The sequence below is a fragment of the Dasypus novemcinctus genome, chromosome 21 (assembly GCF_030445035.2).
Source record: "Dasypus novemcinctus isolate mDasNov1 chromosome 21, mDasNov1.1.hap2, whole genome shotgun sequence".
Classification (NCBI taxonomy): domain Eukaryota; kingdom Metazoa; phylum Chordata; class Mammalia; order Cingulata; family Dasypodidae; genus Dasypus; species Dasypus novemcinctus.
The window spans coordinates 29,381,223-29,392,630 of record NC_080693.1 but is presented as its reverse complement, the minus strand read 5'-3'; the positions used below and the strand labels follow the sequence as shown (position 1 = coordinate 29,392,630).

Here is an 11,408-nt window from a genome sequence, read left to right as displayed (position 1 = left end):
TGGCTGCACTATTTTGCATGCTTACTGGCAATGTATGAAATTTCCAATTGCTTCACATCCTCACCTATGAAAATTAGCACATAGTGTTATTCTATTTTTATAATATGTTTTCATCTAGTGTGTCAGTTTCTTTCCTTTTATTTATTTCTCAAACTTTTTAGTTCACTATTGCACAATTACCTACCCATACAAATTTCATAATCACCTTATCTTTTGTCTTTACTTATTTTAATGTTACATTAAAAAAATATGAGGTCCCCATATACCCCCAGCCCCCCGCACCCTACTCCTCCCATAACAACAACTTCCTCCATCATCCTGGGACATTCATTGCACTTGGTAAATACATCTCTGAGCACGGCTGCACCACATGGTCAATGGTCCACATTATAGTTTACACTCTTCCCAGTTCACCTAGTGGGCCATGGGAGGACATACAATGTCCAGTAACTGTCCCTGCAATACCACCCAGGACAACTTCAAATCCTGAAAACGCCCCCACATCACATCTCTTCTTCCCTCCCCCCACACTCAGCAGCTACCATGGCAACTTTCTCCATCTCAATGCTACATTTACTTCCATTACTAATCACAATAGTTCCAGAATAGAATATTAGTAAGTCCACTCTAATCCATACTCTATTCCTCCATTCTGTGGACCCTGGGATGGTTATATCCACTCCACCTCTATATCAAGAGGGTGCTTAGATTCCACTTGGCTGATGGATGCAATTCTGCTTGCAGTTGTAGACACTCATGGCTCCCTAGTGTGGTGGTTGACCTTTTTCACCTCCCTGTTAGCTGGCTGGGTTAAGTCCAATAAACCAGAGGGTAGGAGTTGCAAGTCTGTTGAGGCTCAGGGCCTGGCTATCACATGGACAATCCAGAGATTCAGGTCCCCTGAGTATACACTAAACTCCAGTGACAACCACAGGTCTGGTAAAAGAAACAGGAGAGGCTTGTGAACAAAGATCACATCTGAGCCCAATTCCATCACACTCAGGAACACAAACTCCAAGATAGAGCCAAGTGACTTGGCACAGAACTCCATCTGCCATGATCATAGAACCTGTGGGTCTCAGTAGCCCTCAGAAGAAGAAGCCCTCAGAAGAACCAATACCTGGGATTGTATCTACTTTAGCTGTCTCTGGGACTCTGCTGAGGTATGCATAGGGGCGACCCCACTGATGACCTTCTGGCTCTTTTTTGGAGACCCATAACCATATAAATTCATTTGTCCTTTCCATTTCCCTCTTTTGTTCAAGGTCAAAAAGCATCTTTTAACTCCTGATATTACACGTAGACTGAGATATTCTGCTGGTCTGAGTTGACCCTTTTATTCAAGGTCATTTTCTAGTTACATCATCAGCTCATACTTGGTAGTAATCTCTCGGTGCCAGGGAGGCTTATCCCCAGGAGTCATGTCCCATGCTGGGATGAAGGCAATGCATTTACATGCTGAGTTTGGCTTCGAGACTGGCCACATTTGACCAATATGGAGGCTCTCAGGAGGTAACTCTTAGGCACCCTGCAGCTCTAGGCCTAGTTCTTATTTCAGGCGCACAGGCTCACAAGCATACTCATTAGTATCAAGGGCTCATTGTTGAACCATCCTTCTTTATTGGTCTTAGCCATTGCACTTGGGGTATTGTTGCTGATCCATTAGGGAATGTGATAGAGTTCCCCTGCCTAGGAACTCAGCACTCCCTCAGATGTCGTATTTAACTGTAGCCACTATGAAAGTATCCAAACATTTTTATGTACCCTATATATATGCCCTGGAGAATTCCTTCCCAACCATGTGCCCCCTATCAATAACACCCCACTCCAATATTCCTCCCCTGCCATTCCTCCCCTGCCACTTCTCTGTGGTCCAAAACCTCTCCGAAAATGAAGCCTAATATATTGCCAGGTTCCATTAATAGTAAAATGGAATATAGCAATGGGTTTAAAGGTTAGAAATTTAGAAAAATTAAAGTAAAAATGAATAAGTGTATCAAAAATTTAAAAATGAAAAAGCTTTGGTTTTGATGTTTTGCCTTCCAACACCATAATAAGTGTTCCCCTGTATGCACATTGGCAAGGCAAATTCTTCCATCTCTTCCTCAGTATCTATGTCCTTTCTTTTTCTTTTTCTTTTTTTCTAATTATTAAGCTTGTCTTCACAAAAGTTTTAGATCACAGTAATTCACATATACAATATATGTTACTCCCACATATCCAACATAAGACACTTTGTCCCTTCCCCAGCAATAATCTTTTTACATGTTCATACTATATTTACTGCAACTGAAGTACAAATATTGAGACAATAGTTTTCCAACAAGGTTACAGTTGGGTTTACCTTTTGATTTATATTTTAGACTATACAATTTTCTAAATTTTTAGTTATCTCATGTTTTACATTATGATTTACATTTTAGTTTATAGGCCCCTATACATTTTTGGTGTAATTTAACATGTCCTATATTCATCCTTGCATAATCTTGTGGAAAACTTCCATTGCCCCACAGTTATACTGATTCCATCTATTCTATACCTCTTTCTCCCTCCCCCTCAGGGCCCACAGTGACAATCACTCTTCATTGCTTGAAGGGCCATGTTCAGAGATACTTACAGCAATGTTGAGGACTTGACATGCCCCACTGCCCTAACGCATTGGGAGTCACCATTTCTCTCGAGAGATACAATTCCCTCTATTTGAGAACTTCAGTCCTCCCCAGGATGTGGGTATACCTTCACTCTCATAGTATGGGTCTCCGTCCAATGATATAACCCACTATGACAAAATGAGCACTCACATACTCCCTAGAAGCCTGTCCTGTGTCAGATTCTCCCCTTTAAGCATCTTAAACAGATAACCTTCATTATTATATTTTTGAAAAAGTTTTCTCAACATTATACTCTCAATCACATACCCAACAATCTTCTATGTTCATATGTTTCCCCACTCTCCCCCCAATTTCTTGGACAATATTACCCATCCTCCCATCCCTAGCACCCCTCAAGCCTGCAAAGGCCCACCCAAAGGTATCCCTATGCCCCCATTTTATCCCTTCCCTGTACAAATACTTACCTCCAGCTTATCATAGTTTTCACCCAGGTAATTGTCAGCTCACAACCTTTCTCTACCCCTCAACTTTCTTTAAGCCTATCATCCAGTCTCTAGCTCTCTGAGGCAGCTTGGTTTACTTATTTCATATCATTGAGGTCATGTAGTATTTGTCCTTCAATGCCTGGCTTGCTTCACTCAACATAAGGTTCTCCAGATTCATCCATGTTATCACATGTGTTTGTAGTGTATTCGTTCTTAAAGCTGAGTAGTATTCCATTGCATGTATATACCACCTTTTATTTATCCATTCATCTGTTGATGGGAATTTGGGTTGATTCCAACTTTTGGCAATAGTGAACAATGCTGCTATGAACATTGGTGTGCGTACATCAGTTTGTGTCCTTGTTTTCAGTTCTATTGGGTATATACCCAGCAGTGGAATTGCTGGGTCATATGGCAAATCTATACCTAGTTTTTTGAGAAACCCCCAAGCTGTCCTCCAGAATGGTTGGGTCCTTCTGCATTCCCACCAGCAGTGGATGAGTGTTCCCATTCCTCCACATCCTCTCCAGCACTCGTAGTCTTCTGTTTTTTTCATAGCTGCCAGTCTTACGGGAGTAAGATGGTATCTTATTGTAGTTTTGATTTGCATTTCCCTGATAGCTAGAGATTTGGAGCATTTTTTCATGTGCTTTTTAACCATTTGTATTTCTTCTTTGGAGAAGTGTCTGTTCAAATCTTTTTCCCATTTTTTAAATGGGTTGTTTGTCTTGTTATTTTCAAGATATAGGAGTTCTTTATATATACAGGATATAAGTCTCCTATCAGATTTATTTATTTCTTCTCCCCTCCCCTCCATTGTCTGCTCTCTGTGTCCATTCACTGTGTGTTCTTCTGTGTCTGCTTGTATTCTCATTAGGTGACTCTGTGAACCAATCCTGGGACCTTCCAGAGTGGGAGAGAGGCGATCATTCTCTTGTGCCACCTCAGTTCCCTATTCTGTTATGTCTCTTATTGCCTCTCCTCTGTGCCTCTTTTTGTTGTGTCATCTTGCTGTGTCAGCTCTCCTCATTGGTCAGCACTCCTGCAAGGGGCAGCGCTCCGCATGGGCTGGCACTCTGCATGAGCTGGCACTCTGCATGGGCCAGCTAGCCATGCTTGTCTTTACCATGAGGCCCTGGGTATCAAACCCTGAACCTCCTATATGGTAGACAGGAGCCCAATTGCTTGAGCCATATCTGCTTCCCCTTTTTAGCTTTTTGGGGAGCTAAATTCTGGACATTGCAACAAGATTTTCCTGTAGAACAGTCATTTTCCTTTCCTTCACAGGTAATTGAACTAAAATACCTCTTTTAAGGGGCAACCTATCAGGCCTTGGAGCCAGATAAAAATCTCCTCAAAATAAGAATATAGGTAGGGAAGATGAGAAATATACTTTTCCTTTGTCTTTTATATAAAATACAGGTATTTAAGTAATTTTTAGTTTTGTCATGAGGTAATAAGAAATTAAGTATGAGAATGTAGAATACCAATGGATGAGACAAGCTCCTTGGAGAAATTTAAAGTGAAGGTCTACCCAGGATATAGAACAAAAATGAGAGATTCAAAGACTTTGTTGCATTATTATTTATAATGGTGAAAATTTAGAAACTAAATATCTAATATTTAAATAAATATATGCAAATGATAAAATATTAAAAAGTCATTATAAATCTTTGAAGAATAATAAATTACGTGAAGTTCAAAATATAAATGTAGTGAAAATAGGTGAAAATAAAATTTTATTCAATATCATGATATTTTTTAAGTTGTCTGTTCTCTGTGTCCATTTGCTGCATGTTCTTGTTTTTGTCCGCTTCTGTTGTTGTTAGCAGCAAGGGAATCTGTGTTTCTTTTTGTTGCATCATCTTGCTGTGTCAGCTCTCTGTGTGTGCGGTGCCATTCCTGGGCAGGCTGCACTTTCTTTCACACTGGGTGGCTCTCCTTATGGGGCGCACTCCTTGTGCATGGGGATCCCCTACGAGGGGGACACCCCTGCATGGCAGGGCACTCCTTGAGTGCATCAGCACTGTGCATAGGCCAGCTCCACACAGGTCAAGGAGGCCCAGGGTTTGAACCACGGACCTCCCAAGTGGTAGATGGACGCCCTATCCACTGGGCCAAGTCTGCTTCCCTAGCATGCTTTTTTATAAATATAGAAATTATAAAACGTATGTGTGCACACACAATGCTTAGGAGATAACCACTTGTTTAATGCCCACCTTCTTCATGGGACTATAAGTGCATCTAGGCATGGACCACATCTGTCTTGGTCACCTCTGATTTTACATTGCCTGGCAAATAGTACTCTGCTCAGTATTTTCTAAACAAATGAATGGCATATTCCCATCTACATTAGGCAGGGTGCTAAGGTTCAATTGTGTGTCCCAAAAAGATAAGTTCAAGTCCTAACCCCCAATTCCATGAATGTGTTCTTATTTGGAAATAAGATCTTTGAAGAGGTTATTAATAGAAATACATTAATCAAAATGTATTTTGATTAATACATTTTGTTTTAATCAAGCTGGATTAGGATGGGTCCTAAAGCAATGTGACTGGTAGCCTTATAAAAGAGACAAAATCAGGACACAGGAAGACAAAGAAGCAGAGATGTGATGTGATGGAGGCAGAGATTGAGCAGGCCAAGGAGCACCATGGATCACTGGCCTAGATGTTCTTGTTCCTACTCCCAATTCCTGTAAATATGTGGAATGTTTGGAAAGATGGGATCCGTATGTATCCTAGAGTTTCCTTTCCAATGACAACTTTTAATAGAAACTCCAAGTCATCACAATTCTCTGTCAATTCCTCTTGGGCCTTGAGCCACAATGAGGCTCCTCAATTGATCCTGCAAGAAGTTTCTCCCACATGGTCTAATGAGACCCAGTGGGGAAGCTTTATTCATTAGCAAGGGGTTGTTAAAAATTGTGTTTGTTGCCATAAGACACCTTCAGGAGTTAATATAAGTAAGGACATCCTGGTCCAGAAGGTACTCCAGACCTTCTTCTTGCTTTACAATGTGGGGACCATGAAGCTGGAAAACATTTAGGGCAGGTCTGGATAGTTCTGTGGGCAGAGGAAAGGTAAGGTCTTTGTTTGAAACTAGAAGAGAAACAAGGTTCCAGGAAGGTTAAAGTGAACTGTGATGGGAGTTGGGAGGTGACCTCATGGGGTAATGAAGGAGACAGTGTTCCAGGAATGATTTGGGAAGGAATCCTAAGCCAGCCTCCATCTTCTTCCCTGTGTGCTGGTGCAGGCAAGGCTGGGAAGTCATAAGTCTTTGCTCCCCTTTTTCCCCTTCCCCTCCCAAGATGATGGATTGGACTAAACCAGAAACCCAAAAATCCCAACTCCATCCCCAATACTGTGAGACTTTCTGCACTTTAAGATTTTCTGAGGTTCATTTAAATCCGAAGGTGCTAATAACCAGAGTACAGGTCATAATAAGTTGTCAAAACATTTTTTAAATAAATGAATGAATTTTGCCATAACCATGAAGGTTGGAAACATTTTTAGAAAGTCCAAGACATTGTAAAGACACTAATAAGATCACTACGTCTGTGGCAAAGGCAGGTGTTTATCTGGCTCTGGCTCCCCCTGGAAGGTGTTCATTTCTGAAGCCTCCAGGGGTAACAGTGGGGTGGGAAGCTATCCCAACGTGAAAATGATGCCAGTGAATTGTGCCCTTTTGTCTCTTTTTCCTTTATAAGTTACCCCTTCTGTGGTGACCACTGGGTGATTTGGCTGTCCTGCTTTCTGTTTGTCCCTTTGGCTGGGTGAGTGTCATTCCAAGACCCCTCACTGCCATTTCACAACTCAGCCTTACATATGAGTGAAGTTCACCCTCTGGGCCTTGGAACTTGGGTGCTTGAATATGAGGTGTTGGAAAGAGGGAAAAGTCATTGATGACTAAGTTTTTAAACCAGCTAACAAAAAGGATGACAAGGCTGTCACTGCAAATAATTCAGTCAATAGCAGGTTGAGAATGAAGAAGGCATGTTCATATTTGGAGAGTGAGTTTGAGGTGATGGTGAAAACAATATGTGAATGCAGAAAGGACAAGATGTTTAGATGGTGGTTGACCCATTGTGGACTTGTGGGCATTATTCTCAAAATTTAGTCTAATCATTCAGAAGTGTCTTCCTCGGCCCATCCCCATTTCCCCCGGGGATCTCCAACTCCAGCCTCTTCCTATACAAGGCAGACTCCATGTGACTTAATACCCATCTGTCTGCCACAACCAGAGGTTTAGATGGATCATTGCGTATTTTAATTTTATTAGTGTGACCACTTCAGGGCTGGGGAAAGGACAGCAATATCTAAGTGGCAGATATGTGGGGAGTTCACCTAAAAGATTTTGACCTTACTTACTCAAAAGGTCCACAGAGTCTGTGTGTTGGATGACATTTAATCCATCAGGAGACTGAAGAGAAAGAATCTAAGTGACAGTTGGATTGGAGTCAGAAGGTGATTCATGATCTGGGTATCTATCACCTAAGGTTCTACCTGTGTGAGAGAGGAGGGCAGCTTGGTGCTCACTGAACACAGATGGGGAGGTTAAGTCTTGAAAGTAATCCTGCTCTAAACTCCTTTTTACATTTCTCTTATTCAGTGAAAGATCAGTACTCTGGGGCCCAAATATCCCAAAGTCTATATGAAGAAAGGCAATATAATTTTACTATTTAAAAATCTGAAAAACTTGTACTAACCACCTGTGGAGCTGGGGGTGCCCTCAACGATGTTTCCTCATTCAGTGGTTGTACTCAATGCTTTCTGAATAGTGCAGACCAGGTCTCGTGACTTCCAAGTTCATCTTTTCACAGCTTGGGCAAAGGCAGGCATTTCACTTCTCCATTACATATGATGACATACAGATGTAGAAGTTGCAGCAACACACGTTGGGAAATAGCATGCCTTTTCCCTCCTCCCCTGAAGCCTTTATTTCATCCTCTTCTCTACCCAAACTATAGCTATGCCACCACCTGTAGGTGAAAGATGTCCTTCCAGGAATTTGGATTCAGGAAAATAATCTCTCCCTTTAACTTTCAAATGTTACATTTGTATCCCTTTTTATGTATTTCACCTATCTCTGAATTTGTTCAATGTCACTATTCTTCTTACCAGCTAAAAGTTAAATTTCTCATCTCTCTCTGTCATGTCTCAATCTCTAAATTTTATGTATTCTTATAGCCCGACCCTCTCCTGAACATTGCTATACTCGGTGGTTGCTATTAAGATCTCATTCTCCATTTACCACCATTGGAACCTTCTAATTTTGTTCAATTCTATCCCGGTAAAAGAGACTCATGGATCTAGGAGCCTCAGGAAATGGTTCTGTAGTAACTGAGTTTGTTCTGCTGGGCCTAACAGAAACTCCATTTCTACAGACCATCCTCTTTGTCTTCTTCCTTCTTGCCTATATTGCTACTATTGGAGGAAATTTCAGCATCCTGGCTGCCATCCTCATTGAACCCAAACTTCACACCCCCATGTACTTCTTCTTGGGGAACCTGTCCCTGCTGGATGTTGGATGCATCACTGTCACTGTACCTGCCATGCTCAGGCACCTCATGTCCAATGATAGAAGCATTCCCTACAGAGCCTGCCTCTCACAGCTCTTCTTCTTCCACCTCCTGGCTGGCGTGGACTGCTTCCTGCTGACTGTCATGGCCTATGACCGCTACCTGGCCATCTGCCAGCCCCTCACCTATAGTACCCGTATGAGTTGGAAAATCCAGCAAGTCCTGGTGGGAATGTCATGTATCTTTTCCTTCACCAATGCACTCACCCAGACAGTTGCCTTGTCTACTCTTAAATTCTGTGGCCCCAATGTGATCAATCACTTCTACTGTGACCTCCCACAGCTCTTCCAACTCTCCTGCTCCAGCATCCAACTCAATGAGCAGTTGCTCTTTGTAGCAGCAGCCTTCATGGGTGTGGCCCCCTTGGTCCTCATCACTGTGTCCTATGCCCACGTGGTGGCTGCTGTGCTACGAATCCGTTCTGCTGAAGGCAGGAGGAAAGCCTTCTCTACATGCAGTTCCCACCTCACTGTGGTGGGTATCTTCTATGGGACAGGGGTCTTCAGCTACATGAGGCTGGGTTCAGTGGAGGCTTCTGACAAGGACAAAGGAATTGGCATCCTCAACACTGTCATCAGCCCCATGCTGAACCCACTCATCTACAGTCTTAGAAACCCTGATGTGCAGGGTGCACTGCAACGGGTGCTCACAGGAAGACAGCCCCCCAAGTGATACCCCTTTCAGGATAGTCATGACCCCAGTTACTGCTTCCAAGAGATACTGTGATTAGTGCAAGTGGAGTGTGAGTATGATGACAATGGATCAAGACTGGCTTAGGAAGGAGAGTGCTTATATCATGATTACCATGTAACAAGCACTGTTCTAAGTAATTGACATATTGGTTCATTTACTCCTCATAACAACCCTATGAAGTAGATATTTTTATTATTACCAGTTGACTGAGAAACTGAGGTTAAGTAACTTGCCCAAAATCTCACAGCTAATAAATGTCAGAGTTGGGATTCAAACCTAGTCAGGCTATGCCTTGCAAGAATAATAAGTCATTTCAATGAGGAATGTTGTCTGCAACATGGAAGGGGCAATAGGCAATGAAGTGGAAAGAAAGAGAAGGAAGATCAGTATTGTGGGGAAAATACTATTTAAATAATCAGAAAATACGAATTAAGAAATTTTTGTTATTTTAACAAATTTGCAGTTTGTCTCAAACCATCTGGTATAAGTTGATGGAATTACTTGAAGCTAATTCCAGCAAATAAACAAAGTAAAAGAAAACAAATTTTAAAACTTGACACTGAAAGAATAGACACTGTTTAGAAAAAATATATAGGGATGATGTAAAGTATTTTCATCACAAACCAACAGTGACAAAAATGCATGCAATAAAGTTACAAGGAATAAAGAAATTGAAAAAAAAAAACTTTGTGGAAAAGACAGAGCTTGAGCCATGTATTAAAAGATAAGTGTGCATTTGCCAATTTGTCAAGGGAGTCAGTCATTCCAGGCAGAGTTTGAGCTCCTCCAGGAGTGACAGGAATAGAGGATAGTTGCAGTGGGGTTGTAGAGTGAACAGGAGGCCATGCAATGAAGACCACAGATGAAGACAACTCTTTGGAGAAGTTCAGCTATGACTGGAAGAAGGGCAGTATGAGGTAGTCAATGGAAAAATTGAAGATTAAGAGAGATTTAGATTTCATTTTTCTTTTGTTTGAAGATGCATGTTTATATGCTCGTAGGCAAACATCAACAAAAAAGGAGATGGTTAAGATGCCCAGAAAAAAGTATGATGGAGTGAGATACAAAGGGATGAGAGGAAATGAAAAAGTAATAACAGAAATTATTGATTTTCTATATATTGACATTTATAGATATTTATTTGACATTTTTTGATTAAAATAAAAAACTAACTGAAATATTTATTGAAGGGAATATGGTAGAATGTAATAATTGAGTACAAGGCATAGGTAATTGTTACCTCCCAGTCATTTCTTTTGCTAATAATTGCTTTTGTTAACAATTGATTCAATTCATTCAACAGACATATATTGAATGCCTATTAGTGTCATTACTGGTGCTGAAGGTATCCAATCCCTACTTTCAAGAAAATCATAATACACAGAAAATTATTATAAAATATATTGATTACAATGATAGAGTTATGCACATGTCATTATAAGATCCCAGAGGTTTAAAAATGACTCACCTACAGAGCTTCAAGCATTGAAAACCAGGCTTGATTATGCACATGAGTTTTAAATTAATGAATGTATATAAAATTTATTTTCTTTTTTTCATTCACTCAATATCTGTTTATTGAAGTCTTACTAAATGTCCAGCACTATTCCAGACAGTAGGATAAAGGGAGAAAAATTCAGTCTTGGCCCTCAAGGAATTCATTCTGGTGTGGCAAAGTGCTGGTACAATGTTAGTTATTAAATTTAATTGCTATTTTCATGTACTTTCATTTGAGATTTATCTTGGAGTTTTTGTCAGAGGCAAAAATTTCTCACTTGAAGGTTTACTGTAGAGGAGAAATGCTGTGGGGTCAAACATAAACACCACTAAATAAAGTGATAATAATTACCTCTATGCAAGTAGTACTTCTCACTTCACAAAAACACTTTCATATCTAGCATCACATTTGATTTTCAAGACACTCTTGTCTGGCATACAGTGTAAGCATCATTGTTATTCCTCATTTTGCAGGTAAAAAAAACTGAAATGCAGTTTTTTACCCAAGGTCACACAGTTTAGTAGGAGTCAGAACAAAGTCT

General features: G+C 40.7%; 1 protein-coding gene across 1 annotated transcript; it reads left to right on the top strand.

Moving 5' to 3' along the window:
* The first annotated feature begins 8,400 nt into the window (after positions 1–8,400).
* Positions 8,401–9,348, top strand: LOC101445452 (putative olfactory receptor 3A4). Its single transcript, XM_004476277.2, has one exon. It carries the CDS (start codon positions 8,401–8,403, stop codon positions 9,346–9,348), a length of 948 nt encoding a protein of 315 aa, XP_004476334.2.
* Positions 9,349–11,408: the final 2,060 nt, after the last annotated feature.

What these genes read in the sequence shown, in the direction of transcription:
- LOC101445452 (XM_004476277.2), top strand. Translation starts at nt 8,401, where the DNA reads ATGGATCTAGGAGCCTCAGGAAATGGTTCTGTAGTAACTGAGTTTGTT.